Consider the following 22,224-nt stretch of genomic DNA (forward strand, 5'->3'; position numbering starts at 1 on the left):
TTTCCTTCAGGATGGACTGGTTGGATCTCCTTGCAGTCCAAGGGACTCTCAAGAGTCTTCTTCAACACCACAGTTCAAAAGCATCAGTTCTTCAGCACTCAGCCTTCTTTATAGTCCAACTCTCACATCCATACATGATTACTGGAAAAACCATAGCTTTGACTATTCATCATCTATCCTAAATTGCTGCTGCTCCTGTACATTTCTTTTAACAATGCCACAACTGTCAGGTTGACATGGTGTACAACACTAGGAACATCTCAACTTCCCTCCCTTTTGATTTTCCACATCTAGTTCATTGCCAGATTCGTTCTGCTTCAAAATGATCCTTCTCATTTGTTCTCTCTTTCTCTCCTGGTTTGGACTTTATGAATCATTAACAAAGGTATTATAATCTCTTAATTTAGATGTAAGATCTCACTGCCTCTGTTTCTCTGTACTATCCAGATTGGTTATCTAACATTCCAAGGTTCAAAAATTACAGTCCTTTCATGTAACAAATATTACTGAGCACTTATTAAGCACAGACACTATTGTAGACTCTGAAAAACAAAAGTTCTTGGTGTCATGAAGTTTATATTTTGATGAGCTAGACAGGATGAAAAAATAAACACACACACAAAACACACTATGCCATGTTGTGATACTTGCTATGAAGAGCAATAAAGCAGGTAAATGTACAGACCAGAATCAAAAAACACATCCTGTAAAGTGCAAAATAGTGGGCAGTAAGATCTGTCTCAACTACTCAACTCTGCTGTTGGAGGGTGAAAGCAATCACAGACAATACAAAACCTGGCTATGTTCCAGTACAATATTATTTACAAAACCAAGCAGTGGTTGTGGCCTGATTTGACCCATGGGCCATATTCTATCAACTCCTGGTATAGACTTCAATAGCAGGAACATGCTATGTTTTTAAGGCAGTCAAAGGAGACCTCTTTGACGAGATGTTATTTAAGACACAAAGAAGGAACTCCTTTATACATAGACTAGAAAAGAGAATTCCATTCGGAGGGAAGAGAGTACAGATGCTGGGTGGTGAAAACATGCTTGGTGATAAAGTAAGGAAGCCAGGGTATCTGGGCCTGAGCAATCAAGGGGGAGAGAACTCACAGAGCATCTTCCACTGACACCATTCATAATGCCTGGGTTCCACTACTGCATGCACAACAGTCGTGATTTTCCATGATCATGTCTTTGATTATTATAATAAAAATATAAGGAATATTTGCTATTTTTCTTTGCCTAGCACCCGGTCCTCCTCCTGGTAACAGCACCTCAGTTTTCCTTTTGAGAATGGACCATGCTCTGTCTCACTCTCAGGCATTTCCAATCAAGCTCCAACAGTGGGATACGAGCCAGGCTGTGCTATACACCAGATTTCATCACTGAAGTCAAGATGGCACACGCAAGGATGGGCATACGGTCCCAGTCAGTCCAGTCAGCATAAAAACGAGGACTTTGTTGGATTTATGCTAGGTAGGTAAGCACTCCTCCTGCCTACCAGCAGAGGTAGACACAATACAAGATTGGAAAACTGAGCTGAGAGACGGTAAGAGAAAAAGGGAGACTGAAGCTTGGTTACATTATTTGAGCTAATGAATCTAGCCTGAAGCCAGCTACCACTGAACTTTTCTACCACACAAGTCAATAATCTCCCCACCACTGGCTTTGAGTTAGAGTCCTAGAATTTACAACCAAATGAGCCCTGACATTTGTAAAGAAATGCTATTCCATTTGCAAAGAAAGCAATCTCCGAATGCATTCCCCCTACCTCAGTACATACTCAAGACCTAGTTCAAACACGCTCTTCATTTAAGAAGCTCTCTAAATTCTCTCTGGGATACCACCCTTTTCCATCTAGATGCTATCATTCTAGAGTCACTTTGCTTCTGTCTTTTTTAGAAGCTTGTTTTCTGCTTGGGCTCTCAGATATTTGCATGTGTGCTTCATCGTCCTGATAAGACAGTTCCCTGAATGAGCAAGAACAGTGACATTCATCTCTGTATTTCCATGACTACCATAACAGTGATGTGGAGATATCTCATATATAAATACACACACACACATATGATACAAACACATATATTTAATGAATAAATACTACTAAGAACACCCTCCTCTTTTCATCATAATTGTCAATTGCCAGGCTGCAGTACAGAATCTCATCAAAAACTAATTCAAATGACTAAATGCATCATCTGATGTGGTCTTAAAAAAGAAAAAAAAAAGCATCAGACCACATTTAAATTTATATAAATCTTATGCTAATTTAATGGCTTTAGATTTAATTAAAAATGTTTTTCAATTGATAATACTGTAACTCGGATAATTAGCATCAAGTGGCATCTAGAGGACATATTTAAAAAACTAATCTAGAGTATAAATAGAGCTAATTAACAATTAGAATAACATTTTATAATTGTGCTTTGTTTATAAAGGCTATAATGTCCAATTCCTTGTTCAATGAAATTGGTCATTAATGAAGATCAAAATTATGTTTTCTCTGGTGTCTCCATGAAGATGCCTCTAAGATGTGCTGGCTTTTATGATGTTTACACGTGATGCTTTTTAAAGACCATTCCTAACTGGTATTTCATATCTTTGTTCTATAATTAAAGTTAAACTGTACCATGCCTCATCATCCATGCTAATTTGACACCTGTTTGATAATTAAATGAGCAGACTTGGCTATAAACTTAAATTCTCTTGTGTAAGATCTAAAAAGACACCTTTGTAATATGGAAGATCTAAGGTTGACAAAGGCATTGAAGCCCATGTGAAGAAAGACAGGATCTGGTACCTGAAGGAAAGTAAAATTTGAAGCCTAGGAAGATAGAGGCCCATGAGAAGAATCAGGAAGGCAGGCACTAGAGAGGTGCCGAGTATGATAGCGCAACGGGTAAGCTCGGCTGCAAGTGATGAAGTGAAAGTGATGGGATACTTTCGTGCAGAAAAGTCCAGACTCTTAAAATCTGGAACTAGAAATGAGAAGACAGTTTAAGGTAAATACAGATTTGAGGGTCACCTGAAAAGGGCAATTACTGAAACTGTATGTAAGTACAGGATTTTCCATAGAAACGTGAGAAGAGAAAACTAAGAACTGACCCGGAGGGAAGTCTGCATGTGATGCCAGGAGTGAATCCACGTCACTGAGTAGGTGAAAGAAGAGTTAGTATAGAAAGCAGAGGGGCAGTTACAGATGTGGGAGAACTGTGGGAAAAGCAGTGTCTCTTGAAGCCAGAAAGGAGGGGAAGAGCTGGAGAACTGTTCCCCAGTGTCCCTTCCCCCTTGGTGCGATGCTCCATGTCATGGAATTTAGGGAAGCAGAGGCTTCTGTGATGGAGGTCGGGATTTCCCTGGTGGCGCTAGTGGTAAAGAACCCATCTGCCAATGCAGAAGATGCTTGAGACAAGGGTTCAGTCCCTGGGTCAGGAAGATCCCCTGGAGGAGGGCATGGCAATCCACTCCAGTATTCTTGCCTGGAGAATCCCATGAACAGAGGAGCCTGGCAGGCTACAGTCCATGGGTTCACAAAGACTCGACATGACTGAAGCAACTTAGCATGCACACACGTGACAGACGCATGTGACAGAGGTCATCGAGCACTGTGGGTAAGACTGCCTGCATTCAGATCCTGCCTCTGCCAGTTTCTCTTTGTGCAACTTGGGGTGTGCTTCACATCACTCTGGGCCAGTTTGTCCCTTTATAAATCAAGTTGATGAGCCAGGTTTCTCTAAGGTTTTGATGTGGATCAAATACTTGCACTCAGTGCAAGTGACTGGCATCTTGCACAGAATAAGCCTTCAATCTGTGTTAGTTATATTTATTTTGGGGCTTCTCTGGAGCAAAGTAGAAAAAGCTGAGCATGAACTCGATGGAGAGCTACTAGCCAAGTGGTGGCAAAATTATTTAGTTGTGATTATCTTAGGTCAGTGGTTCTTTAGCCTGTATCAGAATCACCTAGGGCTTGCCCTACACTTGAGTTTCTGATTCAGTAGGTCTAGGGTAGAGCTTGATAATTTATATGTTAAACAAGTAAGTAGATCAGAGTTGATGCTTCTAATTCTAGGGCCATGCTCTGAGAATCACTGTCTTTGAATGAAAGGGAAGACCCTACAATTTTGGGAAATCAACTCAGGCCTTCAATTCCTCTCATAAGTAGTTCCTATGTTGAAAAGGTGTTTTCTTTTCTGACCTTAGCTGGGTCCAGAAAATCTACCAGTCCAAACTTAACTGATACCTAAATACTCCTACAAGTCCTAAGCCAATTCCTGAGTACCTTTTTCTGAGAACCTAAAAGAGCTATGTAAAAGTTTAGGACTTGTTGGGTCCCTGATGCACAAGTGGACCAATAAAACCCATCGCCAACACTACAACAGCCAGCATACTGAGGACCAAATACTGTGCTGATCCTCAGTACATATGCTGTAACATCTAGTTCTCTCAACTCCTGTGAGAGTCAGGACTCAGGACTCAAATGACACCATGTAACAGAGAAGAAGGAAGCCTACAAAGCTAAAGTAATGTATCTCAAGGCACTGACCAACAAATGACAGAAATCAGGATTAAACCTGTTCTTTCAGCTACTCAACCAAACAGCTCTTGCCTGATTTCTTTACCCAGGAAAGATGCATATTATGAAAGATCAGCAACTATTGTGTCTGCCTCCACAATGCCTCCACATCTTTTTCAGGGCAAAAGACTCTAGATAGCTGACTGTTCTATATGAGATATGGTTACTAGTCTTTTAGCCAGACTATTTAAGGTCTTTGGAGAGTGGCCAAGGTGGTCATTGTCCTGAAAACTGAATAGGTGGGTGTGGTTATCCATAGAAGAACATAAGCAATTGTCCTGAGCCCCTAGTTAAGCTACTGTATCTAAGAGACATTATTTTCTTAGTATTATTATTATCTTCTACTGCTTATTCTTACTCAACTATTCAACTAAAATAACTGATTTATTTACATAAGTTTGTTACTATATTTATTCATTCTTACTTCCATTTTTTATTGTGTTCCTCTCTCTTTGCTTTACACATGTAGAAACTAAAGCTTAAAGAGAAAAATAAACTTGGATAGGGTCACTCAGATCCTGAGTATCTGAGTGAAGATTCACAACCCAGGTATGTTAGATTCTACTATGAAATATGCATCCAGACTCCAATCTCCCAAGAGCTTGTGCAGTCTGATGACTCAAAAAGACAAACTTCTCATTAAGCTGAAAATGAAATTGCCTAAACTTCTCGTTCCACACCATATGGTTGAATCCCGGATGACAGGAAGCTCATTTCTGCAACACACTAGGCTCATTTCACTGAGTAGGATGTGAGACTTGTGGGGTGGTCATTTCCTCATCTTTTTAGCACTGGTAGCAGCAGTGGTATTTATTATGATGCTTCCTTTCGAGATGTTTACACACACACACACACACACACACAAACAAATGCTTATGATGATGGAGAGAGATTTATCCTAAATCATTGTGCAAGTGAAATATCAGCAGCATAAGAAACAACAGCAGCAAAATTATCCACCTGCCTTCAAGCAACCAAATACTACAATCATCTTCCAACCCTTATGTCACGATGGAGGAAAGGAGTTCTTAAATAATACCATCATAGAATTTCATATACAAAGATGAAACCACAGTGTTTGGACGTCTAAAGTATCTTTGCAAAGTCAGATTTTAAAACGGGGTGACTCATGAAGGTTCAGAGACTAATGCGAAGTGCCATTTTTACGAAATGATTGTGGCATGAGATGCCAGCACTTTTTTCCCTGGGTAAATACTTTAGAGCTGAAATAGCAAAATACTCTTGAATAAGAAAATAACCTAAAGTTTCTGTGTTGTTTTTTTTTCCCCACAAGAACTTCGAACTAACATAGAAAGTACTATTTTTATGAATAATGGAAAAAATTATCGTTTAAGAGTTGGCAAAGATCCTAGAGCTGTATTTATGTGTAGCCACGTGCATTGAGGATAGTGTTCATGGGCAAGAGTTTGAACAACAGTCACACCACTTACTGGTACTTGATCTTGGTGTTTCTTCACCTTAGTTCACTCATCTAAACATGGGACCAGTTTGACAAGGCAGCAAATATACTGCTTTAATGAGAAGCAGTCTGCATTCAAATACCTGTATGTGAATCCTATGGCTCACCCCTTCCAACAGTTCAGCTCCATCCTCTGTAAAATTAGGGTGATAAGAAGGGTTCCTGTCCCAAAAGGTGCTGGTGAGGTCTAAAGGTAATCATGCACACAAAGTGTGGTACTTGGATCATAGCAAGTGGTCAGTAGACTTTACTCTTTTTTAAAGACTATCTACTTAAAGGGCTTTATAAATAAGTTCTAAGAGGCCTCCCAACAGCAAGGGGGTGGGGAACGATGAAGCTACACAACTTAACCTTTAAACCTTAAAAGCCCCATCCACAACCCAGAGCAGTGCTCTTCTTTTACATATTTTATTGATTGGGGTTTGGTATGAAATTTTATTTTTAAAAGTCTCTGTTGCTAAATTAAAAAAAAAACCTGCTTGAAATTTCTGCTCTAGACAATTCTCATTTTACAGACAGGAGAGAAGCAAAGCCCTGAAAGACAAAAGCAGTTGTTCCAGATTACATCCCAGCGAGCACCTGATAAGTGATTAGACCACCCCTGGCTCACTGCCTCTGTACCTGGCCCTCCCATGCCACTGAGCTCTGTCAGGATGGCCATGGCCATCTTCTGACTCTGCTGAGCCTGAGGCTGGTTGGAACAATGCTAAAATTTTGAAACTGGCAGTGGAAAGCAAAATGGGATCAGTTAGAGTGATGGGGAAGTAAGGGGGTAAATATAAGTGGGAGAGTAGAGGTGTGAGGGGGTGTGTGTTTTTGTGTGCTTGTGTGTGTGTGTTATTATACTAGGCACTCAAGATCTACTCCGTTTGAGAGCTTGGTAGAATATCTAGTTGAAAAAGACCTAGAACTCAGGGAAGATGCTGGGTCTGGGGATGGAAACTTAAAAGTCATCCAGCAAGAAAATTAGCTCTGAATGTATATTATACCAGAGGGATAGACAGACACACCAAACTGACAGGCTGAGGGTGGAGGTGATGACGAGGAGAACACAGAGCTAATGGAGAAGAAAGATGCAACTTCTTTCAGTAAGTAATAATGCAGACAACAAACCATGAGCTCAAGTAAAAATAACATAATAATTTAAGATAATAACAGCTAGTACTTAGTGATCACTTCCTATTTTTTAGCCACCTTACTAACAAATTTACATAGATTATTTCACTCAATCCTTCCAATCTCAGGAGGTAGATACTTCTATTACCCCCACTTTATAGGTGAGCAAAACAGGCACAGAGAAGTTAGATAACTTGCTTTAGTTTCACACAGCTAGTAAAGGATAGAGATAGGATTAAAATGATGGGTTAATTCCAGAGTCTGAACTTTTAACTGGTATGTTTCAGTAACTCTTAGGGAGCAAGAGAAGGAAAAGCAGGATTAGTATTAATAGCAGCATGAGTATTAACACCAGTACCTACAGCTACCACTGAATGAACACCATTTTGTGTTTGGCACTGTGATAAGTGTATATAACATGATCAAACATGATCCGATTGAACCCTGGGGAGAACTTGAGAAGGCAGATGTTCTTAGCTCGATTGAGAAGAAAAAGAAACTGGCTCAGTGATGTTGTTAACTTGTCTAAAGTCACACAGTTAGTAGGTGACAGGGCAGGAATGAAGAGCCAGGCTAGCTTTAGGACCGGAACTCTTAACCCACCCTGCTAGACTGTTTCAGTACACAGTCGAATTCAACGATTTCAACAGTGGAACCAAAAAAGAAACTCCTGCAAATGTTTTTACAAGTAAATTCTTGGGTCTTTCCACCATGACTTCTAATTTAGTAGGTCACAGTTGGCTCTATGAACCTCAACTTTTCAGAAGCTTCTGAGATGATTCTTAATTTATAACCTGGTTTGGTGATCATGATGACGATGTATACAAGTCTTGACTGCTTCTTGTAGGACTGTCAATCTGTGAGGATTAGTGCACTTCTTGATATGAGCACACATCCCCACTGGAAGTTTGGTGTTGGCAGACATGCCATGAAGACTCACGATTCGATAAATTTTTAAGGTGAGAGCTGGGAGGTTCCTCTTCCCTCTTTTATGACAGTAAAATTACCTTTATAGGTAACTGGCCTAAATCACTCTTCTAGACACCATTTCACTGTGCCTCTAAAATATACACAGTAGCATCAAACCAGTTCAATGACTGAAGTTTCCTTACCTAAAACTCGTAATCTCTCGGCTCCTACTACCACTTCATTGTTATCTGCAGAGAAGAGCAATTTTCCAGAAACCGTCTTTACCTCAAACTTTTTGCCATAAGCTTCTATGGCTTTTGGCCCTAGAAGAGGGAGAGAGAGAATACATTAGTCCCACTACATTCAATTTCAAAGAGCTTTTCGCAGAACATACACATCTGACAAGATTGTATTGGACTTTAATGTAAGTGGATTGGTTTTCAGAAGTCAGCCGTGACAACCAGCCTCGTGACTCTAGCCATGTCTTGTCAATTACTTTTAATCATACGCTCTCCGGCTGATTTTAAAAACCATCAGCTCCTTCCTCCAAACTAATGCTTGAATGAGATTTCCCTCAGCTAACCACCAAATTACTGTCAAATATTGTAGATTTTGGCTTGTCTTTATGAAAGCACAGAACACTCACCACCTCTTGGATTGGCATTTCTTTGGCCAGCCCAACTGCTGGAACTGGCCAAAGACATGCCAATTCTTTAAGAGGTGGTGAGTGTTCTCTGCTTTCATAAAAGGGCATCTTTAAATTCAGCTGAAATCTGTCTCATTCTTTACCCTTGACCCACTGGCTGTTTTTGACACCAGACAAGTATATAACTCATCTTCTAGCAGAAGAGGCTATAATATATTGTAATTGTCTTGAAAGCTATTGAATCTTTCATGCTGGAATTTCACTCAATAAAAAATAACTTTTAGAGGGCTTATCTATAACAACAGATGCTATGCTTGAAGCTGGGGCTATAGTAGTGGTGAAAGGAAGACAAAGTCCCTGATCCCTCAGCACTTACCTGCCAATATACATTAAAACATGTATTAGTAAATCAAACAGAAAACCACTGAGAGTTTTAGGTACTGCTACTGCTGCTGCTGCTGCTAAGTCGCTTCAGTCGTGTCTGACTCTGTGCGACCCCATAGACGGCAGCCCACCAGGCTTCCCCATCCATGGGATTCTCCAGGCAAGAACACTGGAGTGGGTTGCCATTTCCTTCTCCAATGCATGAAAGGAAAAGTGAGAGTGAAGTCGCTCAGTTGTGTCCAACTCTTAGCAACCCCATGGATTGCAGCCTACCAGGCTCCTCCATCCATGGGATTTTTCAGGCAAGAGCACTGGAGTGGGTTGCCATTGCCTTCTCCTTAGGTACTACAGAAAAATTAGAACAGGTTAGTGTGTTAGAATTCTTAAAGAAATGGAGCTACCTAAATACCAGAAGTTCAGAAGGTTCCAAAAAGTTCGACCACAGAAATGCATCAGGATAACCCAGGGGTATAATCATCCTCAGTGATCCTACCTGAGATCAAAAAGGAATTTATCTTTTGGTCTGGAAATTCATATAGAAAAAAATTTGAGGGTAGAGCCCAGAAAGCTTATATTTTCCTCAAAACTGCCCAGGGGATTCTGATACAATTCTCCCTTAGTATCTGTGGGGACTGGGTCCAGGATACCATTGGATACCGAAATCCATGGATGCTCTCAAGTCCCTCATATAAAACAGTGTAATATTTACATATAACCTATACATATTCTCCTGCATGCTTTAAATGATTGAATTATTTAGGATACCTAATACAATGTATGCTGTGTAAATAGCTGCAAATAAAATATCAATGCTATGTAAACAGTTGGCAGCATGGGAAGATATAAAGCATATTCAAGTTTTGCTTTTTGGGTCTTTCAGGAATTTTTTTCTCCCAAATATTTCTAGTGGTAGTTGGTGAATACAAGAATGCAGAACTCCTGGATGTGGAGGACCAACTGCATAGCATTTTTCTTTCTAGTCATTTTTTCAAGACAGTGTCACTTATTAGTAAAAAGTAGTAATGAAAGGGCCTTCAATGCCTTCCATGTAAAGATCACTAGGAATACACTTGGAGTTGAACAAATTGGATTTTTAGCTCATGGCCATAAGAGAGAACACACACCATGGGGAACTGTGGAGTTTCTCATCAAGCAGAAAGAACTTATAGGATCTGGCCCTTTATGATAGGTTATGTGAGGGAAGGGCTTTAGGAAGTAAGGTTTTGTTCTGGATTAGATAGTGTCAGGAACTGACAGTAAATTTATGATTAGAATTTTAGTAAATCTTATCTAGAGGAGGGAGGACCAGAACAATGCTAAAACTGTAATAGATAAACAGCAGTCACTCATATTAGAGGGGGATAGAGGATAGTTTGGTCATTCTTGTGGTTTGGAAAAACGTTTCTATTTTTAATCTGTGTTCAGACATGATCACAGTTGTGTTTGCTTTTTGTTTTGTCTCTATCTTTCATGGTCACCAAGTGGCCTTGTCTGATGCTGATGTCCTGCGAAATTCTGTTCACACAGAACACCAAAGCTTGGCTGATAGAGCCAGGTCGGCCCCCGGATGTCTGGTGTCTGCCCCTCTACTCTTTGGCAAGACTATCACACTATCAGAGGACCATCAAAAGGTAGAAATTATGTCCCAACTTTCTCATTTTCTGGTAACATGACTTTGGGAAAATCATTTGATCTTTCTGAACCTCATTTTCTTTATCTTCAAAACTGTGCTACTACCATTGCTTCTATCTACCTCAAAGAAAGGTTAAAATGACTGACTTATACTGTGTTTATACAAAGAACTCTGTAGGTACAAAAGAGGTGTGAAACGTAGGGGGGCTGCTTTTGTGATCACCACCACTGGGGTCATGACCACAGCCATTTTTCTAACATAATGCTCTCAATACACTGAAATAAATGAAGGGTGACCATGTCTGAGTGAACTTCCCTCTTTCCCATCATTATGTCAATTCAGCTGGACCTCTGACAAAATGAAGGACATTGGAGAGGCTCTTTAATGTGTGGGAGATTGAAACAGCTGACAGAGCACACATTTCCAAATGGCATGGGACTAAGACGTCTTCTCTGACTGCCATCATGCTGGATGTGAGAATGTGTGTGCTAAGTTATTTCAGTTGTGTCTGACTCTTTTGTGACCCTAAGGACTGTTAACCCGCCAGGTTCCTCTGTCCATGGGATTCTCCAGGCAAGAACACAGGAGTGTGTTGCCATACCCTCCTCCAGGGGATCTTCCCAACCCAGGGACTGGACCTGCATCTCCTGTGTCTCCTGCATTAGCAGGCGGGTTCTTTACCACTAGTGCCACCTGGGAAACAAATGACAGCAAAGTCAAGGGCTCCCTCAAGGTCACCAAGTGAGCTAATGGTAAATCTGCATCTGGAACTGCAGCCTCAGAATCGTTCCATGGCAGAAAAGGCAAGTTTACTTGTCTGGAAAGGGAAAGGAGGCTGGTGCGATGAGAAGAGGAGCTCTTGAGGATGCGAGGTATTAGGAAGCTAGAGTCAAGGATGAGAGAGGCTTGTAAGGACAGACGTGTACAATGAGGGTTTGGGATTAGGCTGCTTAAGGATGGCTAAGATGCAGCTATCTTCTCAGTCACAGCAAAACTTTCAGTAAAACCTGTATTACTTAGGAATTCTTTGAGGATGTTACTTTTTCTTTTTAGGGTGAAGACTGCAGATAAGGAGGTCTAGTGAGAATGAATGAATGAATGAATGATCTCAGCATGGGCATAGGGTGAGTGCAATTTGCCCAATCTGGATTGATTCAGATATGGTGTAATGACTTGGGAACACAAACGCCTGGACTGTGTTTTCAAAGACTTGGGCAAGACCACAAGACATACTCCTAAGGAGTCAAGAACACTGGCCTGTGTTAAGCTGAGTTTTCTCTGAACCTATTAACGGTGTGTGAGATGCAAGTGCGTGTACTGAAGAGATGACAGCCGACAGAGAACACCAGACAATTAAGTTATTTTGTTTTTCAGGCCTTCTCAGAATACAAAATGGACTTTATCCAGCACCAGAATCATTTGGGTATATAAAGCTCAGTAGTTGGTGTTTTAGCCAAAACCCCACAGAGAGACCACTGGCTCCGTGGTGCAGATGGCTTGTTCTGTTGTTGATTTCACCTGGGGCTGCCAAACCTCCGTGGATGTCGGTGAAATCTTAAAAAAAAAAAAAAAAATTCTACAGAGAAAAGTAAATGGAGCTGGAGACCACTCAGGAGGTGTCCTGGCAAACTCACTGTTCCTCTCTGGGATGGAAAAGATCACTATTTGTAAGCTGAAACTCCTTTTCAGTTAATCCCTTTCTGCGGACAGTGGCCTATGTGTGAAGCACCTCCTCAGTTCATCTCCTCCGTCAGTGCGCCAGCCGCGTGCCAGTGCTGCCACTGCCATCTGGGAGCTGGAAGGGCCTGGGGCCTTGAAGTCTCATTTCTTTCCTCATCCCCTTCATTCCAGGGCCTTTCCCACTCTGGTCAGATGCTGCGTCATACTTCTACAACTTTCCTCTCTGCAGGTCAGAGGGTTCCCCCTTTGCACCTACTACCAAGGCAGTACTAAACCAGCAGAGGCATGAGTCAAATACGTGTTTTCTGATCTCGCCTAGGAGCCTAACCATCGTTTAGAACATTGTTTCTTGTGAAAAGATCATCTGAATCGCCAACACTAGAATTTCTTCTGGGCTTTTGAGACAGTTATTAGGTAATAAGCAGGAGAACTCTTGAATCCTCAGGACTGTCTTAGTGAACCTGGCTGCTCGAGCAGCTGGTAGCATTTGCTGTCAGGTAAGCACACCACAAACTGGAATCAAGATTGATGGGAAAAATATCAATAACTTCAGGTATGCAGATGACACCACCCTTATGGCAGAAAGTGAAGAGGAACTCAAAAGCCTCTTGATGAAAGTGAAAGTGGAGAGTGAAAAAGTTGGCTTAAAGCTCAACATTCAGAAAATGAAGATCATGGCATCCGGTCCCACCACTTCATGGGAAATAGATGGGGAAACAGTGGAAACAGTGTCAGACTTTATTTTTCTGGGCTCCAAAATCACTACAGATGGTGACTGCAGCCATGAAATTAAAAGATGCTTACTCCTTGGAAGGAAAGTTATGACCAACCTAGATAGCATATTCAAAAGTAGAGACATTACTTTGCCAACAAAGGTCCGTCTAGTCAAGGCTATGGTTTTTCCTGTGGTCATGTATGGATGTGAGAGTTGGACTGTGAAGAAGGCTGAGCACCGAAGAATTGATGCTTTTGAAGTGTGGTGTTGGAGAAGACTCTTGAGAGTCCCTTGGACTGCAAGGAGATGCAACCAGTCCATTCTGAAGGAGATCAGCCCTGGGATTTCTTTGGAAGGAATGATGCTAAAGCTGAAACTCCAGTACTTTGGCCACCTCATGCGAAGAGTTGACTCATTGGAAAAGACTCTGATGCTGGGAGGTATTGGGGGCAGGAGGAGAAGGGGACGACAGAGGATGAGATGGCTGGATGGCATCACGGACCTGATGGATGTGAGTTTGAGTGAACTCCGGGAGTTGGTGATGGACAGGGAGGCCTGGCGTGCTGCAATTCATGGGGTCGCAAAGAGTTGGACATGACTGAGCGACTGATCTGACTGATCTGAAGCATACCACAAAGTGTAACAAGCCTTAGGAGGTATTTCCTCCTGGATCTGCTGTATGCTTTCCATCACGTGTATCAGTGTAAAAGGAGAACCCTGAAGAAAAACCTTAGGGAGTCTGTGCTTGGCTATCTATATTGGTGATTCCACTTAGACATATGCACTATCCACTCTAGAAGGCATCTTGAAAGGCTGCTACCAGCTGGTGTTAGGCTGGCTTTTGGCCCATCTCATTTGATATTACCTTGTGCCTTACCTTAAGAAGTAAACAGGGGTCTCTGCTCTGGGGTCTGCCCTGAGCAGGGGAGACAGAAAGAAGATGGGGAGGAGAGAGGGACAAGTGAGAGAACAATGGGAGAGGAAAAGGAGAGAGAGAAAGGGGAGGGAGGAGGAGGAAGAAAGAAGGAAATAGAGAAAGAGGGAAGAAGAGGGAGGAAATGGTGGAGGCAGAGGGAGACCAGGGAGAAGGAGAGATAGGGAGGGAGAATGGGGTGAAGGGGAGAAAAGAGGGGAGCTGGAAGAGAAGTAAAAAATGGGGATGGGGGAGGGGTGGGGAAGGAGAGGGAGAGAGACTGACTCTTCCTAACAATCATGCATCCAATTCCAGCTTTATCAAAACAAAATCTCTCAAGTCAACCAAATCTCCCACTGCAAATAAATGGCAAATGATCAACAGGCTAAATAAGTTCCTTTTGAATGCGGGAATCTGGGAGCTGGAGGTCGGATTTATTTCCCTCCTGGAGGCAATTTTCACACATGCTGCTTAAATCATTGCTTACTGAAGCTGTTTATTTAATTATTTAGCATCGTGACTGCGGGCCAGATGTTAGAGAAGCCAGGCCACTGAGCCGGGCGCCGGCTGGAGAGCTTGTTGTTTATGGATTTCGGGCTCTGCCACAGCAGCTCCTCCAGTGGGAGCTGGTCCAAGTCACCCACGGGCTGACTGCGTCCCTCCAGACACCCACATCCTGCAGCGGGAGGGTGAGGCACACACCCCCACCCTGCCCCAGTGAGAGTCTGGGCACAAAGGCACCTGCCTCCCTGTGGCATGTTGATGAGTGGAGCTCCAGATGTTTCAGTCCGTTATCTGTCAGGACATTCAGGCAACTGGCTTCTCAAAATGTCCATCTGTATACCTCTCTCTCAGCCCTGAAGCCAAACAAATGGCATCTTCTGTCTGGAAGTCTAACAATGCCATTCAGACATAGTCCCTTTCCCACATCCACTGTGGGGGTGCACAGAGGATCCTGTTTACTGCTGTTCATAACCTACAGAGGGGGTAATACCACCCAACACATTATGTGACCATGAGACCCGTGTTCATCATTAGAGTCGTTATTGTGAATAACCTATCCTTGTTTAAATTTCAGGACTATGCAGCTTAAACACCACTGAGTGCTTTCCGTGGCTGTTAGAAGCAGATCTGCTCTATTAAAAGGAACCACAGAAACATATTCGGGGTGGGGGAGGAATACAGCTGCATCTCGCAGTGGAGCTAGGTTCAAAGTCAGCATGTAGGGCAAATATGGCACGGATTCAAACTATCACTACAAATCCCTTTTACAATCCATAAAGTATGATGTGCATGGTTTTGTATATGTTGTGCTATCTCCCAATTAATCCAACACAGCCAGCTTTTCCTGCGGCACTGGAGGAGAGAGCTTCCCTGTGGCTGAGCACCATCTGAAGCAGCTGGCTGTTGTTTAGGGGCCATGCTACATGAAAAATTGTTTATTCTTCCTCCCTACCCCCTAAATGAGTATCATCAGATTTGCATAAGTTAAATGTGTGTATAGAATGAGCCTCTACCCTTGAGTAGCATCATGGAACACATGCTTTGTTCTCTTTTTTGAGGCTGTAAAATGTGTGAGCAGACGTTCCTTCTTAGATCCATCACACGGTGCTTCATTCACCCTTCCATTCAATGCTTTCTGAGTGTTTAGCCCAGACCAGGCACTACTGAGTTCTTTCTTTTCTTACCTGTTATCAGCTGTGTTAGTACTTTAGTCTGTTCATTGAGGATGTTCACTGTAACATTTCTGGCAGATTTGAAGTATAGGGCGTTACCCTGTAATAAGAAAATAAGAGAAACACATGAAAATAGCAGATTTCTTCTTTTTTTCCCAGCATAGTTTCTTATAAGATATTGAATAAAGTTCCCTGCACTATAAAATGGATCCTGTTTTTTATTTTATAGGTGGTGAAAAAAGATTTCTAAATAACTGTAATCCCAACTCTCCAAGGGCTGAACTGATCTTTGTTATTTTTTTATTTTTTGCTGTTTAGTTGCTAAGTTGTGTCTGACTCTTTGCAATCCCATAGACTATAACCTGCAGGGCTCATCTGTCCATGGGATTTCCCAGGCAAGAATATTGGAGTGGGTTGCCATTCCCCTCTTCAGAGGATCTTCCCAACTCAGGGATAGAACCTGCATCCCCTGCCTCGCAGGCAGATTCTTTACCACTGAACCACCTGGGAAATAAAATTCTAATTGATGTATCTTTATTTGAAAATCCTAGCTGTTTAGTTATCCCCACATATATATGATAATTAATTGGCGTTCAGCCAAAATAGATTTTCCCCAGAGAGACACACAGATAGACAGATATACTCAAAAGAGATTTCATATACACATACACACCCAAATTTGTTGAATCCAAGACTATAAGAACACAGAGCCCTTTAGCTCTTGCTGTAGATGGTAGTTAGCTCTGGTACACGGGATGATCAGGAATGATGATGGTCTCCTAATTTCACCCTCTCTAGTTCACCAGTTTCTCCAAAGGAATCATGCAGAGCCCTTAGTGGAGAGTAAATGCTTGTGTGAAATACACTAGGTCTACCCCTCCAGCAGATCCACCAGCTGTGAGAATCCAGGTGCTCTGCGGGAGGATGGTATGCTTTTTGTAGAGATGTTTACCACATGTGGACACACAACTCAGGAGATCCAGCATCTCCAAGAAGACCTCTGCCTCCCCTTTTTTCCTTTTCTTTATCCAGATTTTTTTTTCTTCCAGGCATCCTCTACCTTTAATCCATCTCCCTTTTATCAAAAAGGGCACCTGATTCCTCTTCCACATGGTGGCAGACATTTTTGAGAATGACTCAGAACAAACACTGGCGGGCTTGTTCTATAAAGGTCCTGAAAATAAATATTTTTGGCTTTGTGGGACATATTGTCTCAGTGTTAACTACTCATATCTGCTGTTTTTGTGCAAACCAATCATAGACAATACATAGACAAATGGGTATGGCTGTATTCCAATAAAACTTTCTTCATGGACAAAGACAACTGAATTTCTTATAATTTTAAACAATATAATCTTACCATGTCATAAAATATCATTCTTCTCCCCCCTCCCCCTTTTAAAAATACTAAAAACTATCGATTCTTGGGTTGGGAAGATCCCTTGGAGAAGGAAGTGGCAATCCACTCCAGTATGCTTGCCTGGAAAATCCCATGGCAGGCTACAGCCCATGGGGTCACAAGGTGTCGGACACGACTGAGCGACTAAACCACCACCACCACCAAAAACTATCTCCGTTCACTGGCCGTTTGAGAACAGGCAGACACAGGCCATGGTTTGTCAGCCCTCAACTTAGATGTTCTTTGCTTGGAATAAACTAAAGCTATAAAACAAAGGATGAATCTCTGACAGAATATGTCAGTAACCAGATAGTTGTTATTAGAAAAGAGAATGTGGGTAGTCATCGTCATCTTTTCAAACCCTTGTTGGCACATGGCATCTGCCTGAAAATTTAGTAAAGACACTATGGATTCAGTCTCAAATACAGAGAAACCACTGTGCCATGAATTGTGAGGAAAATGAAGATGGGAAAGACCCCCTTCAGCTTCAAAGTCTTACGTTCCGATGGGGACAATGACACAGCACACACACCCACACGGCCAGGCAGGGGACGGCAAGGGTGATTAGAGAGTGGCAAACGGTGTGCTGAGACTTTCCTGAAGCGTGAGGCTATTCCTGCCTTAAGGATGCACAGAGAGAAGCAAAGGGGGTAGTCATGTGTGAACTGAATTTCCCAAGGTAGGATAGGATTTTCCCAAGTTGGAACAAAAAAACAAGGAAGATTATGGACTTTCTCATCTCTTTTTCCTTCTAAAACTGGCGATTCGTGGGCCCAGCCCAGTGCCTGGAGATGGTGAAGAGGCAGGGGTGTGCTGACTGCAGCTCAGGTCAAGGTCTGAGTTGTTTCCACAAGAGGCGGGGCTGGGGGTGGGGACGGCCACCACCCAGGCATTGTCCACACACTGATGGTTAGAGCCATGGCCCTCTCAGCCAAGGTTAACTGCTAAAATGGATGGACGACTCACTCAAGCCCTGAGGAACCAGCTACCCTTGAGTGAGGGCTCTTGTCCTAGTGTTGAGGGAGGAGAGAACTGCCACATCCAGGCAACCACTGAGTCACTCCATTAATGGCTTAAAATTAAAATTTTGCCTGGTGAATGAAGAATATTCTTTTTTTGTTCTGTTTTTTAATTGGAACAGGGAAGAAGAAATACACTGAATCTAAAGTTGACATAGTTCTTTTTTCCCCATACATTAGAAAACAAATATTAACCAAAAATTGTTTATTTTTGCCATTGCTTCTGGCAGTGCTTAACTCTTCTACTGAAAACTTAAAAGGTAAGCTTTTTAAGTTCAAGCAATGTGAGAATTCAGAACTTGGAAACTGCAAGGGGGATATAGGTTTCCAGAAGTTAATGTACTTAACTCTTCATATATTGAGCAACCTGACACTGCAGAGAGAGGGGTGACCTGGAATCAGAGAACTGGATAAGCTCCACAGTCACTGACCAGTGTGTGATTCTGAGCAACTTAATTGCTCTGTGGTTCATTCTCTGCAAAACTGATAGCAACAGCAGCAGCTGGGGCTGACATAACTGAGCCCTCTCTATGAGCCAAGCACACAGTAGAAGCCCCGGAGGCAAGCTACCTAGTTTCCAATCTCTACCACATTCCAGTTGGCTGACTGAGCGAGTTAAGGGTTCTAAGTCTCAAGTTTCTTGATATGTGATGTCACATGTATTATTATTATTAAAATACAGGGTGGACAGGGCAGTTTAGTGACAGAGGCAGGAGGAGGAGGGGGTTGGGGGAGCAAGAAAGAATGGAGGGTAAGGAAGATGACCTTTCTTTGTATATCCTCATCCCTACAATCCACCTGTGAACTAAGTTTTGGGTATCTTCTATGTCCACTAAAGGATCTCCCTATAGTTGCAAGTTTTTCACTATTGTCTTTCAAATGCCAGTGTTTTCAAATGTACTTGTCTGTCCTTAATATTCACCAAATTCTATTGAGGAGAAAAAAAAAAATCTCCTAACAGCTTTGATCAAAGTTTACAGCGAGAGATAAACTACAGCCAGCCATTCCCTTTTATTGCTATGTCAAAATATAATACCTTAGCATTAATTATCTGTTGTGCTAATACGCTGGCAAACAGTCTTTGCTACATCAGGATTTAAACAAAAAGCCTCATTCTAGCCTGGGACACCTTGCTGTGATCCTCCCAAATACCTGATAACAGAAAGGTTGCTGGGAAAACAGCAGGAACCACCAGCTAACAAACTCTGAAGTGCCTCCCCTGACAGCTGGGTCAGTGCCTTCATATTTGTTCTCTGGGTTGGCTGGCTGAGGTTAAACCAGGGAAAAGCAGCCAAGAAAAGCACCCCTGGGGTCTCTGTGGTATCAGAATGAGTAGGGGAAACACTTCCATGTCTGAGGAGACACTAAATTCTGCCCACTTAGCTGCTTCTATTTCCTGTCTCCCTCCCACTCCCAACTGTAGCCCCTGGGCCTGGGGAGGTTAATTTCTGCTGCAGGACAGCCTGCTCTGGAGCCAGTGAATTTCCCTAACTAACCTCAAGGCAACCATCCAAGGACAAGGGGCTTGTGGGAGACCAGGGGGAGGCTTAGCCTTGCCTACTGGAAAGGAGTTTGGCAGACGCAAAACTGCTGTGGATTATCAGCAAGTCAGTCAGTGGCCAATCAGCCCAGATTCTCCTGGACACAGGCTGAGCTGTGTGGGACATGAGGAAGAAAGCACGTAAAATCTCCCCCGCTTCGGGACAGCAGGAGAGTCCACATCAGGACTCTCCTCAAACAACTAAAGCCTGCAGCATTTGGATGGATAAGAACCCCCATTAATTTGCTTCTCTAGAGCACAACAAGCAGAACAGAATCACACCGTTTCTTGATGACTCAAGACCACTCAATAAACATTATTTGTCCTACAATGTCTTCCAGGGGTTACTGTACACAGGTAGCCATTTGAACACCTAATGGCTCCATCATGCTGACATTCTGAAATTACCTGTTCTTATATGAAGACAGTCTATATAAACATCAAATACTCCAAAGCTTATATTGAAGAGCAGTGGTTCACATCTCTTTCAATCTGCCAGGATTCTCCTTCAGGTACTTCCCTCTCTGTGGCCCAAAATATGCTCTGTGCTCTCTCTGATTGGCTTTAGATGTTAGCCATTGAATTTCTGCAATGCTATGGACTCTTGCATATAATTTTGGTCAAATCAATATTCAGAATCTACAATATTAAGGTTATGTGTATACTGCCCACAGCTAAATGAAATCAAGCTCTTTAATTACATTTCCTTTTCCTTTCTGGCCCGCTGTTTTTTTCTTTTCATAGAATAGATAAATGCTTCATGTAAAAAATGCTTTTTTTCCCTTCCAATGTTGAATCCTTTTTCTTTAGGTTTTATTTTCTAGGAAATAACCTCAGCTTTAAAGGTCCAATATTTCTGCTGATTAAAAAAAAAAATTCTACTACCATACCTGTAATTTTCAAAAGCTTTTTCTTATTCTTTGAACCTTCCTTTTATGTCATCCCTTCTTTGTTTGATCGACACACTACTCCTTTCTTTGGGGCTTCCCTGTTGGCTCAGATGGTAAAGAATTTGCCTGCAATGCAGGAGACCTGGGTTCTATCCCTGGGTTGGGAGCATTCCCTGGAGAAGGGAATACTGGCCTCCCACTCCAGTATTCTTGCCTGGAAAATTGCATGAACAGAGGAACCTGGCCAGCTACAGCCCATAGGGTCACAAAGACTTGGACACTGACTGAGTGACTAACACTTTCATTCTCTCTTACAGGGGAATAAAAAAGCTCTTTGGAAGCTCTGTGTTTCTGGAAGGGCAAACCCTGCCATAGTGTACTGTAGTGGTGAATTGGATAATTCAATGGAGAACCTCCTAATGTCAGTATCTGTGGGCAGTCAGTACCTGTGGGCTAGTTTCATCAAAGAGGAATTCTCTAAATTCCTGCCAGGCAGGTGGTAGATATAACCTTAGAAATCAGTTCTGATGTTAGAGGGGGAGAGGGCTGGATATGTTGCTATTCATTGGACAGACTTTCCTTCAAACCTGTTTTCAGTGTTCATTCTATGTCTAACAACCAGAGCCTAGAGTTATTCTGGTTTAACTTTTATTTTTTATTTATTTATTTTTAAAAATTTTTATTTTATTTTTTAACTTTACAATATTGTATTGGTTTTGCCATATATCAAAATGAATCCGCCACAGGTGTACATGTGTTCCCCATCCCGAACCCTCCCTACCTCCTCCCTCCCCATACCATCCTTCTGGGTCGTCCCAGTGCACCAGCCCCAAGCATCCAGTATTGTGCATTGAACCCAGACTGGCGACTTGTTTCATATATGATATTATACATGTTTCAATGCCATTCTCCCAAATCATCCCCCCCTCGCCCTCTCCCACAGAGTCCACAAGACTCTTTTATACATCAGTGTCTCTTTTGCTGTCTCGTATACAGGGTTATTGTTACCATCTTTCTAAATTCCATATATATGCGTTAGTATACTGTATTGGTGTTTTTCTTTCTGACTCACTTCACTCCGTATAATAGGCTCCAGTTTCATCCACCTCATTAGAACTGATTCAAATGTATTTTTTAATAGCTGAGTAATACTCCATTGTGTATATGTACCACAGCTTTCTTATCCATTCATCTGCTGATGGACATCTAGGTTGCTTCCATGTCCTGGCTATTATAAACAGTGCTGCGATGAACATTGGGGTACTCGTGTCTCTTTCCCTTCTGGTTTCCTCAGTGTGTATGCCCAGCAGTGGGATTGCTGGGTCATAAGGCAGGTCTATTTCCAGTTTTTTAAGGAATCTCCACACTGTTCTCCATAGTGGCTGTACTAGTTTGCATTCCCACCAACAGTGTAAGAGGGTTCCCTTTTCTCCACACCCTCTCCAGCATGTATTGCTTGTAGACCAGAAACTATAAAACTCCTAGAGGAGAACATAAGCAAAACACTCTCCGACATACATCACAACAGGATCCTTTATGATCCACCTCCCAGAATATTGGAAATAAAAGCAAAAATAAACAAATGGGACCTAATTAAACTTAAAAGCTTCTGCACAACAAAGGAAACTATAAGCAAGGTGAAAAG

The 22,224-nt window shown here is 42.2% G+C and overlaps 1 protein-coding gene across 9 annotated transcripts in view; it reads right to left on the reverse strand.

Moving 5' to 3' along the window:
- The window catches only part of SGCD (sarcoglycan delta), a 1,096,788-nt gene that overhangs the window by 148,497 nt on the left and 926,067 nt on the right, over window positions 1-22,224 (reverse strand). For 8 of the 9 annotated variants that reach the window (XM_044947411.2, XM_044947410.2, XM_044947408.2 and 5 more), the window contains 2 exons: window positions 15,744-15,831; window positions 8,288-8,407 (listed from right to left, as the gene is read on the reverse strand). In XM_044947411.2, the coding sequence (XP_044803346.1) occupies window positions 8,288-8,407; window positions 15,744-15,831 (208 nt within the window). The remainder of the gene's footprint in view (window positions 1-8,287; window positions 8,408-15,743; window positions 15,832-22,224) is intronic. The other variant, XM_044947415.2, reaches the window with a different exon arrangement.

This window comes from Bubalus bubalis, chromosome 9 (assembly GCF_019923935.1).
Source record: "Bubalus bubalis isolate 160015118507 breed Murrah chromosome 9, NDDB_SH_1, whole genome shotgun sequence".
In the NCBI taxonomy this organism is placed as follows: domain Eukaryota; kingdom Metazoa; phylum Chordata; class Mammalia; order Artiodactyla; family Bovidae; genus Bubalus; species Bubalus bubalis.